The 20,943-nt window shown below is 39.4% G+C and overlaps 1 protein-coding gene across 2 annotated transcripts in view; it reads right to left on the bottom strand.

Annotated features, from left to right (window-relative positions):
• The window catches only part of LOC136833049 (methionine-R-sulfoxide reductase B1-like), a 99,967-nt gene that overhangs the window by 5,743 nt on the left and 73,281 nt on the right, over window positions 1-20,943 (bottom strand). For both annotated transcript variants that reach the window (XM_067094700.1, XM_067094705.1), the window contains exon 3: window positions 1,521-1,638. In XM_067094700.1, the coding sequence (XP_066950801.1) occupies window positions 1,521-1,638 (118 nt within the window). The remainder of the gene's footprint in view (window positions 1-1,520; window positions 1,639-20,943) is intronic.

Genomic DNA, 20,943 nt, shown 5'->3' with positions numbered 1-20,943 from the left:
AAAGCCATTTTTCTTAACTCCCTTTATTCCGCAACTTTTCCTCTACATTTTCGTATATTTACAAAGTAATTTCTATGAAAAATAACCGAGATAGGGCTCTTCAAAAAAGATTTTTTTGTAGCGATAATTCTCACCATACGCTGGGCAGAGCGCTCTGTTTCTTACCCTCTTTTCTATCAATTTTTTCACCAACTGGACTTATTCGTTTTTCATTGTTTTATATGTCAATATTTAGAGAATTGTGTTGGCTTTCTCATAAAAAATAATTAATTCGCCTAACTGTTATAGCTTTTGAGCTACGAACGATAATGTTGACAACGGTAAAATTTTTTTTCGTTTCGATCAATTTATAACGTCAAAATGAAACTGTTACCGTTACAAAAGCCATTTTTCTTGACTTTCCCTTTATTCTTCAACATTTCCTCTACATTTTCGTATATTTACAAAGTAATTTCTATGAAAAATAACCGAGATAGGGCTCTTCAAAAAAAATTTTTTCTAGCGATAATTCTCACCATATGCCGTGCAGAGCGCTCTGTTTCTCACCCTCTTTTCTATCAATTTTTTCACCAACTGGACTTATTCGTTTTCCATTGTTTTATATGTCAATATTTAGGGGAATTTTGTTGGCTTTTTCATAAAAATAATTAATTCGTCTGACTTTCATAGTTTTTAGGTTCTGAACGAAAATATAAAAATAAGTAAAGAATTTTTTTTCGTTAAATAACTCACATTTTTTCGTATTTAGAGGCTGGGACTCTTATTCTGACTATTCCACCATAAAATATAAACATTTACAAAAAAGGACAGCAAAATGAACGTTGTTGGCATAAAATTTCTATTTTTGCTGAATTTTCGAAATTATTTTTTCGCACTATCGAGCGCTCCCAGACACATTGGGGCTCATGTACCCTCAGTGATGTGATAACTAAACAGATAGGAAAGGGTTAAAGGGTGTAATAATACAAGGCAAGATATGGTGATTATGTAGTGCTCCCACTAATGCAACAGTATTTATGCACATTCACACACACACACACACACATCCACAAAAGCAACCAAGCATGATGTATATTCTAATCATGACAGCATGCTTGGATAAAAATGTCCAATATTTGTTGTAATTACAAGACTACAAAATAAATGTTCAGCTGAACCCTTGGAGTAATATTGTATGATATTTTCATTCCCTCTTGAGATTAGTTGAAAAACCCAAAGAATTTAATATTTTCCATGGAATTCAAAAATGAGTCTATGAATTAATAGTCCTCTGTAAAAGAAAATACCTTCTGACTGGACCCTCACTGCTTTAATTATTGATGAACTCTAGCACAGTTATTCCTCAAGGTCGCTCATGTCTGCAACCTATGTATTCACTGTTTGCACTTTTTTCAAAATTTTGAGCTGCACTGTAGATACACAGTGAATATAGTGGCGGAAACCATTCAGTATTGCACAATGTAAACAGACTACCCAATATATTACACAATGAAATATAAGAACAGTGAAAACAAACATACCTTGTTTGGGTATAAACTTAAGGGAATGTGAGAATATTCAGAAACGTGACATCTGTCCATCGGGTCCGTCTTTCAAGAACTCATGTCCTAATCCATTACCACATTTTCCACAGGAGACCTACCAGAAAAAAATGTTTTGTTACTTCAAAGAACAAAAATTGATGTCAACAAATAAGGGATTTTGACAAAGGAAAAATCTATTTCTGGGGGAAGACCTGTGTCACCCAGTGAAATTGGTTCCAATTAGCACATTTCTAGGTATAAGAATTGCTACATATACCAGAGAAAAAAGCTATCTAGAATGCCGGGGTTACCACCCCCCAGTTCGCAAACTAGGTGTCATCACGAGACTGACACGTCATCCCAAAATTAGCACCCACCAAGCTGAGTATATCACCCGGGTGGGAAAAAAGAGAGGGATGGGTCACTGGGTGACACAGGTCTTCCCCGAGAAATAGATTTTTCCTTTGTCAAAATCCCTTTTCTGGGCTCGACCTGTGTCAGCCAGTGAAATGGTTACATAGAATTAGCCATACAAGAGCTTGGTGGCACACTTCAAAGAATACACAACAGATCTAAATAAAACTTTAGAGAAAACTTCACTGTGTTTTAATACTGACAATTCAAAATATTAACCACAAAACCAAAACTCAGAGGCACACAGATAAAAAATTCAGAAATCTATAAGATTAACCCAACCAAGATACTTAAGGCTAACAAAAATAAATGACAAGTTAATTACGGAAAGTGAATGGGCTAGGCTATGGGGCAGAACCGACCCAAGGTTAGACCCAGGGTAAGCAGGTGAGACAGGAAGGCTAGAGACTAAACTCACAGGTAAAAAGGGGGAGGGAACAGTCATGAATTAAACCTGAGCTGGACCAGGAGGGACAACATTACCCGCAGCAATTGTGGAATATTTAAGAGCCTAGACTTAAGGTAGTGGCGTTTAAATACTTTTGGTGATTTCCAACCCGTATACTTCTTAAGATCATCAAAATTCCATTATCTTAAGATCATCAAAATTCATATAATGGAAAAGTTAGTTGAGGTGGCCACCGCACGAACATCATGAACCCGAGGTACTGATTCCGGATTTGCTTGTTTAATGAAATAAAGAATTTGTTGTCTGATGGCTTTTAGGGAAATATTGCCTCCATTTTCCCTAACAAAAAGGGGACCTGAAGTTCTTTTAGACGTCTTATCTAAATAAGCCCTTAAAGCATTGACTGGGCACAAGGATAAATCTTGTGGGAGAGGAATAATCTTCCAAGGAGACCACCTATTCTGTGGGTCTTCGTTCTTTGCTAAAAAAACTGGGGTCTGGGGATAATAGAACTTCACCCGACGGGAGGAAACCAACATGATTACGTTCTCTAGAAAGAGCAGACAGTTCAGAAATTCTAGCACCTGAGGCTAGACTTACTAAGAATAATGTTTTCCTTAACAGACTCGGGTATGAACACAAAGAATTATCAATGTCTGATGCCAATTTAAGTACATCATTTAAGTACCAGGAGACCGTGTGTGGACGGGTTGCTGGTCTAAGGCGCGCAAATGCTTTAGGAATTGATAAAAATACGAGTCTGAAAGATTAATATTAAAACCATGTAAAAATATTCTTTTTAAAGCAGATTTTGTTGTAGTAACAGTACTAGTGGCCAATCCTTTCTCGAATAATGATCTGAAGAAAGAGATCGCTAGGTTCTTGGTCATTTCATGAGCATTGGATTCCCTCAAAAACAAAGCTAATTTCCTAACTGCCGAGTCATACTGTCTGAGGGTAGATTCTCTTTTATCAGATTCTATGAATAATGTATTAAGAGGGTCAATGTTAGCGTCTTTATGCGCTGCAAATTTCATGAAGTCCATAAAGCTAGGGCACTGAGAATTCTTGAGGAAGCTGACACAGTCCGAGTTTGTACTACTTGTGTCAACTGTGGGTTGGGAATATGTCTGGGAGTGAGCTTCAATTCTAGAAGTAAAGGAAACCAACTGCTCTTTGGCCAGTTGGGTGCCACTAGTGCTACTTGGCCTCTGAATGATCTCAGCTTGTGTAAAACTTTCATCAACAAATTTATTGGGGGAAACAGATAGATCCTTTGCCACCTGTTCCAATCGATTGACATTGCATCTGTGGAATAAGCCAGAGGGTCCAGATTGGGAGCCACGTAACACGGAAGTTTGTGGTTGCTCTCTGTGGCAAACAGGTCTACCTGGAGGCAAATCCACCCGAACGACTCCTTGTCCAAAGACCACTCCGACTCTAGTGGGGTTGTCCTGGACAGTGAGTCTGCAATGACATTTCGGACACCTACCAGATGGGTGGCTGACAGATGCCAACAATGTTTCCTTGCTAGGGAGAAAATTGCGATCATCACTTGATTGATATGGCCCGACTTGGAGCCTCCTCTGTTAAGGCAATGTACTATCACTGTATTGTCTAGCACCAGCCTGATGTGAATTTGTCTGGCTGGTCGAAGTTTCTTTAACATTAGGAACACTGCCATTACCTCTAAGATATTTATATGGAACTGGCGGAACACTGTCGACCACGTTCCTTGGACTTTCTTGTGTTGGGAATACCCCCCCCCCAACTGCTCAGGGAGGCGTCTGTATGGACCACGAGAGACGGAGGGGGAAACTGGAGAGGCACTGATCTCGACAAACTCTTGACTGTCGACCATGGTCGAAGCCTTTTCCTCAATATCTGGGGGATCAGAGACAGCTTGTCTCTGCTCCTCCTGTTGGCTCGTTTTCGCAATACTCCATTTATATCTTTCAGTCTGGCTTTCAGCAGCAAGTCTGTTACTGAAGCAAACTGAAGGGAGCCGAGAATCCTTTCCTGGGTACGACGAGAGGCATGTTTGTTTCTGAGGAACTGTCTGGTAGCTTTGGCTATTTCTTTCCTTTTGGCTGGTGGTAGTAACAGTTTGTGAGTGCTGAGGTCCCAATGAATCCCTAGCCACTGGAATTGAGCTGCTGGAACTAAGTGTGACTTCTTTCTGTTTATTTGGAAACCGAGGTACTCCAAGAAATTGATGACTATATGGGTTGCTCTTTGACATTCTTTGGCATTGGGTGCCCAAATTATCCAATCGTCCAGATACGCGGCCAACATGATCCCTTGGGACCGCAGCTCTTGGACTACTGTCTCTGCCAGCTTGGTAAAAATTCGGGGTGCGATGTTGAGCCCAAATGGCATGACTCTGAACGAGTAGGCTTGCTTTCCTAGTCTGAATCCCAGGTAAGGGGAGAAGTTTCTCGCAATCGGGACGTGATAATATGCTTCTGTAAGATCTATAGAGGTGGTGATGGCCCCACGAGGAAGTAGGGTCCGCACCTGCGGATTGTAAGCATGTGGAATTTGTCGCATTGAATGAATGAATTGAGACAGGACAGATCCAGAATTACTCTCCGCTTGTCTGAGTCCTTCTTCGGAACACTGAACAGACGGCCTTGAAATTTCAAGTGTCTGACTTTCCTTATTGCATTCTTCTGCAGGAGTTCTGTTGCAAAGTCCTGTAAGTCTTGGGATGGGTGTTGAAGGAACCTGACTGGTGGAGGAGGCCCTTTGCACCAGCTCCAACCCAGACCTTTCGAGACTATGCTGTGGGCCCACGGGCTGAAGGTCCAACGGTCCCTGAAGAGATACAATCTCCCTCCTACTTGGGGTGTCTCATTGATTGGGGGAAGTTCTACTACCTCTGGTTCCGCAGCCTCCCCTTCCTCGTGAGAGGGACCTGGACGTTGCTCTAACTCTGTAGGCGGCTCTAGCTCTGCTTCCTCTCGCATACCTATTATAGCCTCGAAATGTCCCAGAGCTCTCAAACGAGGCGTTGAAAGCTGGGGACGTCACGAAAGTTGGTGCAGCGGAAGCATGCTGATTCGGTTGCACCAAAACAAACTGCTGCTGGGGGTGCGCCTTAGATGTGGAGGGCTGACCGACCTGCGAGACTGGAACAGCCAGAAGCATAGTTGGGGCTTGAGGTCTCTTAAAGCCCTGGAACCTCCTGAACCTTTTCCCTTTGGGTTGAGGGCTGGAGGTCTCAGAAAACTTCCTCTTAAAAGGAAGGCCCCAACGAGAACGGAGATTGATTGATTAATTGAGGGTTATCTGGCGTCACAACTACCAGGGTCACCGACGCCGAATACTAAGTGTGATCTTTTCATTTTTATAGTATGTTATAAAAATTAAAATTAAAATTCTGCTAAAAAGAACTACATATAAATTTTATTAAAAAGGAAAAACAAAAAGAAAACTAGCTAAAATAAATAAATAAATAAATATATAAAAATTCTGCTAAAAAGAACTATTAATAGATTTGATCAGATAAACAGTATAACTTTAGAAAAAAAAAATATATATATATAAATACTAAGACAGCACAGCTGTCAAATATATTTGAGAAGACCAGCTTCTTTGATAAAAGAGATAACATTATTAATACATATACTTTCTCCCAAGAGTTTTGCCATGTTATAATTACCACCTGCTTCACTGCTATTTGATAAAAATGATTCCTAAGTTCCACCAGACTGGGACACTCAACCAGCAAATGCCTAACAGTCAGTGGAACCAAGCAATCGTCACAGAAGGGCTCATTCTCCCCATTCATCACAAAGCCGTGAGTTAAGCGTGTATGGCCAATCGTAATCTACACAATACAACCTCCCACTTCCTTGGCATTAGGTCATATTTCCAAGGGTGTGTCTGACTAGTGATTTCCTTCATTTTATTGGGGCCTACTCTGTCCCACTGAAGTGCCCATAATTGCTGGATGGATTTCCATATAATATGGAATGCATCACGATATGGAACAGGACATTTCTGGGTATCAGAATTTGTGCTGCTGATTTGGCTAGCTGGTCTGCCTTTTCATTTCCTGATATGTTCACATGGGCAGGAACCCAACAAAAAGAAACAATGCTTCCTCTACAATGGTGCAAGAAGATCCACTGCAAGATCTTCAACACTAAGGGATGATCAGTATTGAAGACTTCCAGGGACTCTAAGGCACTTTTAGAGTCACAAAATATTTTGTAGCCAGACACTGGGAGTATTGCAATATGTTCCAGTGCTACTAAGATGCCATACAGCTCAGCTGTAAAGTTTGAAGCAACTGAAGGAAGTGCACCTCTTCGGTTAAAAGATTCACTAAAAACTCCATAACCAACGCCAGCATTGGATTTGGAACCATCGGTAAATATAAATCTTGTATTCATATGCTCTGAAGCATGCTCTAAAAATATTGCCCTCATTTCCTCATCAGATTTATCCCTCTTTGCTCCACTGAAGTACCTGCAGAATTTCACAGCAGGTAACTTCCAGACAGGAAGTAATGGGATACACACAAGGAAGTACAGGGATTTTCCAATATTTGTATCCTCTAAAATCTTTTTAATTCTATAGCTAAAAGGAGTAGGATACCTTGGATGATTTTCATAAAAACTGTTAAAAAATATTTCTGTTTGCCACAGCAAATGCAAGAGATTTAGGGAAGTCTTTGCAATCTAAACCAGTATCGAAGCACTGATGACTGACGATAGAGTTCAAGGGCATTTCTCCTGCATCAACTAGCAAACTAGATATTGGTGATGAACAAAAAAGCTCCTGTGGCTATCTGAATACCTGAATGATGAACAGAATCTAAAATTTTTAAGTTAGATGAAGAGGCTGAAGAATATACTTCACAACCGTATGACAGCTTTGATAAAATTAAGGTTTTATGAAGCTTTAGTATAAGATTTCTACTAGCTCCCCAACTGGTGTGAGACAGCACCTTCAAGATGTGTAGAGCTTCTAGGCACTTTGCTTTGATATGTTTGATATGGGGGACCCAAGTCATTCTGCTGTCAAAAACTAGGCCTAAGAAGCGTGCTTGTTCTACACGTGGGATTCTATGGCCATACAAATAGAGGTCTGGATCAGGATGTACTCCCCTAATCCAGCAGAAGTGGACAGCAGTAGTCTTACTTACAGAGATTTTAAAACCCTGTTTCTCAGCCCAACTTGTTATTTTATTTATCGTTAATTGTAACTTTCGGCTACAGTCATCCGGGTGGCAGCAAAAGATATTGACAGGTTATCCACAAATAACATCTTTAAGACCTCTTTTGGAATAACAGATGTAACACTGTTTATGGCCAGAGCAAAAAGTGTTACACTGAGAACACTGCCCTGGGGAACACCTTCTTCTTGGCACCTTTTCTCTGATAAAGTACTGCCAACTTTAACTTTAAAATACCTACGATGTAAAAATGATCTGACAAATAAAGGTAATTTTCCTCGTAGACCACTATTATGGATTGTCTTGAGAATTCCATGTCTCCAAGCAGTGTCATATGCCTTTTCTATATCAAAAAACACTGTCACCTGGTGTTGTTTGGAGGCAAATGCTTTACAGACAGAGGTTTCAAGTTGCAGTAAGATATCCAGTGTGGAGTGCATTTTTCGAAAGCCACACTGAGAAGGTGTTAAGATACTGTTGTGCTCTAAATACCACATCAGCCTTACATTTACCATTTTTTCCATTAATTTACACAAACAGGAAGTTAACACAATGGGGCAGTAACTTGCTGCATAGAGAGGATCTTTTCCAGGCTTAAGAAATGGTAACATGGTTGCCAATTCCCATATGCTAGGGTAGCTGCTTTCATCCCATATTCTATTGATAATGCTGATTATAAAAAGTTTTGTGTTCCTTGAAATGTGTTTAAACATTTTATAAGGAATCTCATCTGGGCCAGGGGCAGTGTTCTTGCTCCTGGCTAAAGCAGAGTCAAATTCCCTTTCAGAAAAAGGCATATTGTAAGATTCACTTTTGTTTGATGAAAAATCAAGTACCTGTTGTTCTTCCATCATTCTGAAATGATGTCCTGGGAACTATCTGATTTTCAGAGACTCGAGCAAAGTGTTCAGAAAATATATTACTAACTTCTGTGGCATCAGTGACATGATTATTATTTACTTTAAGGACTGGAGGAGGATTGGGTGTAAATTTGCCCTGAATTTTTCTTATTTTCTTCCAAATGCTGCTGACTGGCGTTCTGCTGTTAATAGAGGATACATATCCTGCCCATGATTGTCTTCTGGCAGCTTTCATAGCTTTTCGAAATCTTTCCCTACACTGTTTATAAGTGATGACATCATCCACAGTGCGATGTCTACGGCACCTGGTCAGTGATGACCTTGTAGCTCGATGCAGCAGCCTTAATTCTTCTGACCACCATGGAACTGGCCGTCTCCTGAAAAGTCCTTTAGTTCGAGGAATTGAATGTAAGCCATTGAATGTAAGCCAGCAGTATGGAAAGTTCCATTGAGGAGATCGATGGCATCATCTACACTTGGGAAATCTTTGGCATCCCCTTCCAGCTCGCTCAAATCTTTGAATTTTTTCCAATTTGCTTTCTCTAAGCACCATCGTGGTGATCTTGGGATAGGTGGATCATCATTGGTGCTGATTATAATTGGAGAATGGTCACTCCAACTAAAATCAACACTGCAATTAGAGCTACATATTGAAAGGTCAATGCAGGAGACAGTACCAGTCTGAATGTGATAATGGGTAGGTTCTCCAGTATTAAGAAGGCCTATATCTTCATTTTCTCACGATAGATGCCATCATATTCCCTTTTTGGTTTGATGTTACATCTCCCCACAATGGATGTCTGCTGTTGAAGTCACCAAGAAGAAGAAATGGCTCTGGTAGCTGCCACATTAAGGATATTAAGTCCTCTCGGGAGACATGACTATTGGGTGGAATGTAAAGGGAACATATGGTATACTGCCTTCTTAAATTAATCCGTACAGCCACAGCTTGAAGTGGAGTGTTTAGTTTTACTTTGTAGTGTGGAGTATCTCAACGGATGTAGATGAGGATCCACCGTGATTTCCCACTTCCAAATCAAATTCAGTTCTGAAGTGAACATATTCCCTAGGACAAGGGGTATATTCACCTAGCATGGTCTCTTGCAAACATACCCCAACAGGAGAATGCTCATAGAGCAAAAGCTTCACTTCCTCATACTTTGCTCGAGTCCCTGACAGTTCCACTGAATTATAGAAGTGAATTTATTTCTGTCTGGGACCATCAGTATGGTTCCTTTTACAAGATTGGGAGGGTTCTTTTTTTCTACTTGGGAGGACAATTTAATGGGCAGTTTTGTTGGCTTCTTGGGGGAATAACCACCTTGAAAGAGCCAACATCCTTTCCTTTAGTGTCTTTGACACAGAGCCCAGTTTTTTAGTTTCTTTTCTCTCTGTCTCAATCGAGACGGAGAGAGCAGAGGTGTTCTCTAAAGAGACCTCCTCAACTGTCTTGCTATTGCTGGCAGTGGCCAGCTCTGCCTTTAAAGAGGCAGAAGCACCAGCAAGGACTGGCGCTGGGGACCAGCATCTGCTGGTTTGTCCTCCAAAGAGGAGTTGGCACCAACAGAAGCTGGCACCGGGCCAGCGAGTGCTGGCCCCACCTCCAAAGAGGCAGATGGTGGAGGGTGTGTCTCAACTGACACTTCAATTTTCTTAGCTCTAAGTTGACGTCTTCCTTGTTGGTTCTACTGAACCTTGTCTTCGTTACCATCGTCAATAGATTCTGATGAATCTGTTAGGTGTCTTTTCAGCGATTCTTTTTTGACTCTACCTTTGTGCTTTTTATTTTGGTTACTTTATTTGTCTCTTTCTGTTGGTTTCTAGGTTTTGCTACTACTGAGGCAAAACTTAGACCAGGTCTTACAATCTTAGCTTTTGCTCTCTCTCTTGCTTCCTTAAAAGTTATCCTTTCCATCACTCTTAATGCCTGAATTTCTTTTTCAAATAAATATATATCACACTGTTGAGATGATGATGCATGTCCCTCACCACAGTGAACACATTTAGGTTCCCTTGTGCACATACCATGCTCATCATCTCCACAGTTGACACAAACCGCAGGATTTTCTTGTATTTTCGACCAGCACGTCTGAAGGGTGTGTCCGAAACGTTAGCAGTGGAAACATCTTCTGGGCCTCGGGATGTACTGTTTTATTTTGTATATATGCCAGGTTGCAGAGACATACTCTGGGAGTCTTAACGTATTGAATGTCAATATCAAGGTAGGTTGAGGTATTCGATCTCTATCCACCTTCTTTGTGATCCTGTTCACCTTAATTACACCCTGATCTTTCAATTCATTTGAAAGTTTCTCCTCAGAGAAACCCATTAGCTGAGGGGCATACATCAAACCCTTGCTGCAGTTCAAGCTGGAGTGGGAGTGCACTCCACCATTACTCGCGCAAGGGCCGACAAACTCATCAACTTCATGCTTTCCTCTGGGAGATACTCTCTGCCAGGAGCATATTACTGTTCTGAGGGGATATTTTCGGTTGTCTGCCACAACATTTTACAATTTCCCTGTTTACCTCAAAAATATCAATATTGTCACCATTGAGCTTCAAATTTAAATATTTTTCGTATGAGTTGGGTACAAAGACCCCAGGAACTATTTCATACTAATTGCTTTTCTTTATTGCAAATGGTTCCAGAGTGACAATACTGGAACCAGATGCTTTTTGTTGGGGATTCCTGGCTGTATTCCTTCTTGCCTGGCATTGGGTCGTCAACCGTGTCTGATTGTCACTTGGCCCAGGGGTACTAATTTCAACATGGGGACCTTCCATGAAAAAACTGGAAAAAAAAAAAACACTGCTGGTGAACACTGAAGAGGCACCATTGACTTTTCATGGGGCCCCTATTCTCGATTAACGACACCAGTAGGAACTGACTCCCACATGTCCACCCCTTACCCTACCCAAAAGGGATAGCACCAACATACCAGAGAGGCACAAGTGTAAGCCTAACCCGCTTGTTGGGACCGAGACTATTACTAGAATACAATCATCCCCACTCTGACTATGTTGGTGGGCATACCGGAAAAATATGCCAGGAGTCCTACCCCTAATAACAGCCCACCCTGGAATCCACGGGCTGATCTCAGGGATAGTTCACCTTCAGGGTGTCAATATGACATCATACTAACACCCTTCTGGTCCAAACATCATCGGATTGGGCGACGCTCCCAATCACAGTTCCCACATTTAGCTTCGAACATGAACCCCAATCCAAGGTATGATGCCCTTTCCTTTCACACAGACAGGAAATTTAATGAAGGTGGAAATATCCACACCATGTAAACCAAAGAGTTAGAAAATATACATATATACAGTACAGTACATATATACATATACACATATACATATACACATACATACACACACATACATATACATATATAGAAGCGGTAGTCATAGCGGGTGGATAGGAAGATGGAAGAGAATTGAAAAATAAGCTGGAGGAAGAAGTAAAAATGGAGTAGAAGAAAAAGAGGACAGAGAGAGACATTTAGATTCAAGCGGGGAATGCTTTCCCTCGTTAGAAACCCCCTTGCCGTCGCAAATCTACAGCATGAGAAAGAATATTCCATGGTGGAGCCATGCGACTACGTCACGGCAGTCTCTCATTAAGGGGGCGAGAACGGAGACTCTGGTTGGCTCTAGTAGCCTCTGCCATGACATTATTGACCTCATCCTCTGGAAAGAGATTAGGTCCCCAGATAGAACTTTTTACTAGCCTATTAGGCTCATGTCTGATGGTGGCCTCCGTAAAGATGTGTTTTCTGCAGTTCTGTCTGGCTACCACAGTCATAAAGATCTGACTGGAAGGAAGCTAAAAATGACTTTGTAACAACCTGAAACAAGGGTTCGTCATGGTAGGCTAAAGCCGTTACTTCTGACATGGTGACTGCATGCAGGGAGCGACTTAACCTGCACCTGGCCTCAAATTCTGCTTTGAGCAGAGCTTCCGGAATTCTAGGAAGCTGCTCACTGAACAGGGCGGAGGCACACTCGGGGTCGAGTTTCCCCACCATGAAGGTTGTCGGAGCTCCCAACCAACACTCCGAATCTCCGGGGAAAAGAAGTGAAGTGGAATCCGTTTCCCGGAGCTGAGGCATAGGCTTGCCATCCAACCCCGCTTGAAGGGTCAACTCCGCAATTTTAGTAGTGCAAGGAGTCGGAATGGCATCACCAGTAGAGAACATAGTGAAACTCCCTTTGAAAGGGGTAAGTTTCGTGTTCTCGCACTCCCAACTCGTGAGAGCGCGCAACAGGGTAGATTGAGCTTGATCCTTTGGAAAAATAACTGTCTCCTTAGGGACCTTATCAGACCTAACCCAGACTTCTTCCGTTAACCTGGCGAAACCTGGATAGGGGGGTACTAAATCGGCTGGAAAGAACTCCAGTTCTTCCAGACGACGGGTGCCTAAACCTTCGATGGTCAAAGTGTCATTATGCAGAGGGGCATGTAAGGCCAAACGCCACGGGTTTCCTTTATCAAAGGCATCCGGGACAACATGGGACTGATGCGCTGCTCCGGATTGGATGAACCCGGAAAGCAAACTTTCCTGGGCCTGCACCTTCTGTGTCAATGATTGCATGGATTCTCCGGAAGACCGCAGGGTTGTAGCCATATCCTTAAGCCTAGCTTCCACTTTAGAGTCGATCTTTTGCATCAAAAGATCGACAAAGGCCTCAGAATTAAAATCAGGTGGAGACTTGGATTTCGAAACTCTGGATCTTGACCCCTTATGAGGGGGAGCAGCCTTAATTATTGGCGCCACCGGTTTGGGAGCCGGAGACGACTGAGAGGGAGCTGGCGGATTAGACCTTTGAGGTTTAGGGGGTTTTGAAGAATCCTTCTTTTTCTGTGATTTCACCTTGGGCATAACAGATTGAGATCTGTCCCCAAGGTTAACTGGATTCGGGAATCCCTGGAAGGAAGAGGAAGAAGAAGATGGTGAATTAAGAAAAGAATTATTCAGACCACCCTACCTTCAACCTGATGGACATCAACTGCTACAATCATGGGTTCCAAATGTAGATTAACCCTTAAACGCCTACTGGACGTATCATACGTCGACTAAAATTGTCTGTTGGGTGCCAAGTGGACGTACCGTACGTCGACTACAAAAAATTTCAACCTTCGGTCAACTTGACTCAACTGAAATGGTCGAAAAACGCAATTGTAAGCTAAAACAATTACATTTTAGTAATATTCAATCATTTACCTTCATTTTGCAACAAATTGGAAGTCTCTAGCACAATATTTCGATTTATGATGAATTTTTGAAAAAAACTTTTTCTTATGCCCGCCTGGTAACTGTGCTGAAAATTTCAGAAATTCTTTCGTCATTTTGTCGTAATTTTTGCACTGTTCTATATTAGCCGTTACATAAAGTTTTATATATGAAAATGTGTGCAATTTCATGTAAAATACAACAAATACAACCCATGGTTGTAGCTTTTATCAGTTTGGAAATATTTTCATATAAACCACGATAACTGCCAAAATTTCAACCTTGGTCAAATTTGACTCGACCAAAATGGTAAAAAAAAACGCAATTGTAAGCTAAAACTCTTACATTCTAGTAATATTCAATCATTTACCTTCATTTTGCAACCAATTGGAAGTCTCTAGCACAATATTTCGATTTATGGTGAATTTTTGAAAAAAATTTTTCCTTACGTCCAGCGCCAGAAATTCTTTAAATCACGTTGTCGTAATGTTTGCACCGTTTTATATTAGTCGTTACATAAAGTTTTATATATGGAAATGTGCGAAATTTCATGTAGAATACAACTGAAAATAACTCATGGTTGTAGCTTTTATCAGTTTTGAAATATTTTCATATAAATCACGATAACTGCCAAAATTTCAACCTTGGTCAACTTTAACTCGACGAAATGGTAAAAAACGCAATTATAAGCTAAAACTTACATTCTAATAATATATTCAATCATGTACCTTCATTTTGCAACAAACTGGAAGTCTCTAGCACAATATTTCGATTTATGGTGAATTTCTGAAAAAAAAAAAACTTTTTCCTTACGTCTGCGGCGCAGTAACTTTCGGCGAACATCTCAGAAATTCTTTAAATCACGTTGTCGTAATGTTTGCATCGTTTTACATTAGTCGTTACATAAACTTTTATATATGAAAATGTGCGCAATTTCATGTAGAATACAACAGAAAATAGCTCATGGTTGTAGCTTTTATCAGTTTTGAAATATTTTCACATAAACCACGATAACTGCCAAAATTTCAACCTTGGTCAACTTTAACTTTCGACCGAAATGGTAAAAAAAACGCAATTGTAAGCTAAAACTCTTACATTCTAGTAATATTCAATCGTTTACCTTAATTTTGCAATAAATTGGAAGTCTCTAGCACAATATTTCGATTTATGGTGAATTTTTGAAAAAACATTTTCCTTAGGTCTTGCTGGTAACTCAGCGAACATCTCAGAAATTCTTTAAATCGCATTGTCGTAATATTTGCACGTTTTATATTAGTCGTTACATAAAAGTTTTATATATGAAAATGTGCGCAATTTCATGTACAATACAACATATAACTCATGGTTGTAGCTTTTATCAGTTTTGAAATATTTTCATATAAATCACAATAAATAGAAAAAATTAAACTTTCGGTCAACTTTACCTCGACCGAAATGGTCGAAAACTGCAATTGTAAGCTAAAACACTTACAGTCTAGTAATATTCAATCAATTAGCTTCATTTTTCAAAAAACGGGAAGTCTCTAGCACAATATTTCGATTTATGGTGAATTTTTGAAAAAAAAATTTTTTTACGCCCGAGCGTTACGAATTCATGCATCATTTTGTGATAATATTTTCTCTGTGTTGTTTTGATCGTTTTACAATTTGTTATATACCAAAATCATCGCAATTTAGTGTACAATACAAAGAAAAACAATATAACCCGTTAGCTTTAACCGTTTTGCTCACAGCACGATTTGTATAAAATTATATATGAAAAATTTTTTTTTGTCATATATTTCAATATTTATATATGATAATGATATTTTTTTCATTTCTGATGGTTGCCTACTAAACTTCAGGCAATGACAAAAAGGAGCCAAAAATTAACTCAATCTTAAAAACTAAGTGTGCTGTGATTTTTTGAAAAAACTTTTTTTTTTTTTTCGCTTGGCGCTAACTCACCGAACGCCGCCGGCATACGGGAGATGTTTTTGTAAATAGAGGCTCGGCGTTTAAGGGTTAATAGCCGCCACCTCTCCGCACACGGTGTCGTCTTGGGAGGGTTGCGTATCAAGCCGGATCTTTTCAATGATCGGGGCGGCTAACTCCTTCGGTAAAGCGGCGGAGATCCGGGCGCCAGGGTAGAGGAGATTACATATCTCCTCCGAAAGCACGTAAGGTTTGCCGGATGCGACATTCCTCCCGAATCCGCCAACCCAGGACTTCAGAGACGACATCGCTGCTGCGCGATTATTGGTTTAGCCTGGAAGAGAAGGCAGGATTAATTGAAAATTCCTTCTCAAAGTAAGTTTCTATAAGAGGTAATAATATCGAAAGAGACTACAGGTTAGCAGACTCTCGACACTTACCGACTCATCGGACGCCAGTCCGTAAAGAGCGTAACAAATTTCGCAGCCTTCTGGGTGCCAAACAACTCCATCCCCAACATGAACTGCGCAGCTAGAGTGCGGCGGCACACTTCGTGACGAGCGATTGCTGGAGAATGGCCAAGCACCCAGGTTCCTCTGGCGTACCATCTGTAAGCAGAATGATGGTAAATGAGTATCATTAGAACATGCGCCGCCGGAATAAGACCGGCGACGAGAGAAATTCTTAAATAGCATAAAATTAATACAAGGAAAACAAGGCAAAATCCCTCCGGGACTGATCCCAGCAGAAAAAATAAATTACTGCTAAAAATGACGAATGTTCTAACTTAAATCATAAATAAAATAAACGGGGACGCTATGATACTCCGCCGCAATAGCCACTGAATTTCGCTGTGTTTATATTTATGGGAACGAAGTCACCATGGCGGAGTAGGGGGAAAGGATATGGCTCCCTAACAACCGCGGTTCATACCACCGTAGTGATAAGAACAACGAAAAACAGGACTAGACCGGCGGAGATGAATGGTAACCTACCCCATATGTTATCATGCATTCCCGGAACAATGTTCGACACACAAGCTGCCAACCAGTAAAACGTTGGGAGCGAGCCAGCTGCATCGTCCGGATGGAAAAAGGTAGTAAGTGGCGGAAACCTGGCGGAACAGCGACCGGTCAGTGGGTAGCACCCTCCGGACGCTGAATATACCACCTTACGGGGGAGCCGAACGAAAGTGAGCGGCTACTCTCCCCATAGAGGGATAACGCACAGGTGACGTCACAAATCAAACCATCAAGAACTAGGACGATAACTGAGCTGCGTACATGAGAGAAGTAAGAGACCGTAGCCTACTCTCCAAAACCCAAGCTCTTTGGACTAGACCGGGAGGCCAGGGGGTATGCCACTGGTATGGGGAGAGAAGGACCTAGGTCCTAGCTCAGCCAGTCACATGAGACTAGAATAAACTGGGAAGGAGGAAAAAGTGAGGATTCCTCACGCTACAGGAACTCGTAAACAGGGCAAACCTAACCTCCAAAGCCTAATGGCTGAACGGGAGATTAAGGTAGCCTACATCGTGTAAGAGCACAGCTACGTCTAGCCTAAGTGGATAGGCTAAAAAACTACCTTCTAGAGATAACAATACTAAAAACAGACACAATATAAAACATTCGAAAAGGGGAGCCTTAAGGATAAACATATCTACATACGCATATAAAAACTTAGACGATTCGATGAAAAGACAGGCCAAAGAATAAGCCGCAACATCAGAGGCATGAGGATACTGTACGGTATCCAAAATGGCCACCTAGACGCCGAAACGAATGCAAAACTTAATCTAAAAATATATATGTCATCCTTCCTTGTATAAAACAGCTAACATCATGAATAAATACTTTACACCAACGAGAAAATTTTAAGCTGGAGGGGAAGAGAAACGATAAAAGGGACCCAAATTCTATTGTCAGAAAATGGGAGACCCATTGCCTACATGATAGTGGATAGGCAAAAAACACGATCTCGACCCCAACCAGCAACACGAAACAAAAACAAATTCTCCACACAAGCTCTAAACTATATGGAGTCAACAAAAAACTAGGAGAATAACAAATAATATCAAAAAGGTTGAGATTGAAGATCAAAACTGTAAGAGGCAAACATAAAGCATACGCTGCATATGACGCAGTGCTGCAAAACGCTAAGAAAAAACTTCGTAAAACCAAAATTAAGTTGCCTCGAAGACCAACAATCCAACCAGAATTAGTACTCAACTTAGATGGTGAGAAAATCTCGGTGGAAGACATGATGAGCTGCCAAAAAAGGGAACACAATCACCACACAAAATAAACGTGTTTACGCGGTCAGTGCTAAATTTGGAATGACGTGTCAGTCTCGTGATGACGCCTAGTTTGCGAGCGGGTGAGTATCCTTGGTTACAGGTTTGTAACGGCTCATCCAATTTGGGACTTTGAGAATTGAGAAGTCTGTTGGACGAAGGCCTGTGGTAGTGGTAATAGCTCACCCCTTGTGTATATCGACATCTGTTAAAGATGAGCGAACTGGGGGTGGTAACCCCGGCATTCTAGATAGCTTTTTTCTCTGGTATATGTAGCAATTCTTATACCTAGAAATGTGCTAATTGGAACCAATTTCACTGGCTGACACAGGTCGAGCCCAGAAATATAATTTTTAAAACTAAAATTTATTTTTTTGGTACTCTTCCTCAAAACAATTCTGCAACACTCTTTCCATACACTTTGCTCATCAATACAATGGTTTTTCTTATGTATGTATATATATATATATATAAATATATATATATATATATATATATATATATATATATATATATATATATATATATATATATATATATATATATATATATATATATATATATATATGTATATGTATATATATAATATATATATATATATATATATATATATATATATATATATATATATATATATATATATATATATATATATATATATATATATATATATATATATATATATATATATATATATATATATATATATATATATATATATATATATATATATATATATATATATATATATATATATATATATATATATATATATATATATATATATATATATATATATATATATATATATATATATATATATATATATATATATATATATATATATATATATATATATATATATATATATATATATATATATATATATATACATATATATATATATATATATATATATATATATATATATATATATATATATATATATATATATATATATATATATATATATATATATATATATATATATATATATATATATATATATATATATACATATATATATATATAAATATATATATAAATATATATATATATATATATATATATATATATATATATATATATATATATATATATATATATATATATATATATATAAGAAGTACTTTTCCATCAAAAGTATATCATTAATCATACAGATAGCACTATTTAAAAGAAAAACTTTTTTCCAAACAATATACAAAACATTTTTAAAAATTCACTTCAGATTACCATGAAGAAGAGAAGTCTAGGAAGAAATTAGTTTGAATTAAAATATTAAGCATGATTATTACATTATATCGACCACCTGTTGTCAAAAATACGTAAAGAAGAAAGTATATTCTCTATAATGGCTGAAAAACAAAAAATTAAACCTTTTCCATATGTCTCCTTTGGCATCACACGTGGGTGGGACAAGTCAATAAACTCGCAAAGATTAGACAGAAAACATGCAAATCACAGAACCTCACCTCTGAGGGAATCAACCACCAATTTACATGATGCTAATGTTTTGATAAAGGACATTGTCAGCAGTTTGGGGCCAATGGAACAACTGTTTATGGATGGATATGATGGAATAGGGAAAGAGGAAATAAGAATATATGTTGCACAAAAGTGAAAAAGTTCACAAAGATAGCTAATCACTGAGGCAGCCCATTTAACCTTTAATGGACCAGAACCCTCATATTAGTATCTATAACAGGTTTTGGGTGATGGACGGGAATCCTCATATGAGTATTAATATTACGCTCCATTTGGTTTGGATAAATTTACCGTGAAAAATGTTCATAGCACTTCAATGATCCACAAATGACTTATGGCAATTATTTAGCTGAACTTGGGAGAGACATCAATTAGTATGCCTTGAGATTTCAGAGGGGAATGCACTGCTTCTCAGCCACTCCAGGATGTCTTTTTATTTATTTGCTCATAAATATACCCAGGTATTGCTGTTGGTTTTAGTTCTTGTCTTTTATGATAGTATGTCAGCTATATAATTGTAATAATTTATTAGAAAAAACATGTATACCTCACAAAAAGTTACTGCATCTTCCCCCCCCCCCAAAGTTTGTGACCACCTTGACGTGGTGAGGGGGCTCTTGAACCCCAGGAATCTGTTCCCGGGTTTGAGTCCAAGAGTCCCATAGACCATTATACTCGTATATTTCTTTGAATTAATTTTTGTGGAATTTTCTGCATTTGCTAAAATTTATTGGACCTGATAAACAGGAAAAGATATCATAACTGAGATTGGGTTTATATCCGAAGCTAAACAGTGGGAACTGTGGTAGGACCATCAGCTGCCTAATAATGTTCGGACCTAAGAAATATCAGGCGGAGCTATTCTGTAGGGCTGGACCACGGATTCCAGGGGGGTCCGGTTCTGGGGATAAGACTCGGCATTCTATCTGGTTTGCCCATCACATGATTAGAGTGGGGATCATAGTATTCTCGTGATACCTTCAGTCGTAGCAAGCAGGTTTGGCTTAAACTTGGACCACTATAATCATGTTGTGCCATCCCCTGTGGGGTAGGGTAGGGATGTGGACATTTGGGAGTCAGTTCTCACCTGTGCCATTGGTGGAAGAATAATCCCCATGAAAGGCTGATGATACTTTTTTAAGGTTTTTGGTTTATTATTTTTTTTTTACCGCTCAAATCTTTATGTCTAGCATTTATAAGGATTCGAGTACCCCTGGACCCTCTGATGGTGCTGTTCTGGCACAGATGACAACCTCTGCACCCACCTTGGAGATTGAAATTTCTCCAAATGTTGATGACTTCTTGAAAAATAAATGGACAAAAAGCAGTACAGTAATAACAAGTATCCTGATCCCCCCCATGACTTCCACTCCCCTGGACCCTCTAGCCATGCTTCATTGATGACGACTTCAAGCAAAGAGATGGACTTCTCTAAGAAATCTTCATCCAAAATTAAATCTTCAACACAGCCAGGTTGTGTAAAAAATTTGAGAATACTCCATATCAAAGACTGTTGTGATTATGAAATGATCTCAACAGCTCTGAAATCATTTGGAACTGTTGTAAAGATCAGGATGAACTTTATTGATATTGAATGTAAATGGGAAGCATGGGTTAC

The sequence above is a fragment of the Macrobrachium rosenbergii genome, chromosome 4 (genome assembly GCF_040412425.1).
Source record: "Macrobrachium rosenbergii isolate ZJJX-2024 chromosome 4, ASM4041242v1, whole genome shotgun sequence".
Lineage (NCBI taxonomy): Eukaryota > Metazoa > Arthropoda > Malacostraca > Decapoda > Palaemonidae > Macrobrachium > Macrobrachium rosenbergii.
The sequence above is the reverse complement of the archived record's forward strand: the minus strand, read 5'-3'. Positions and strand labels throughout refer to the sequence as shown.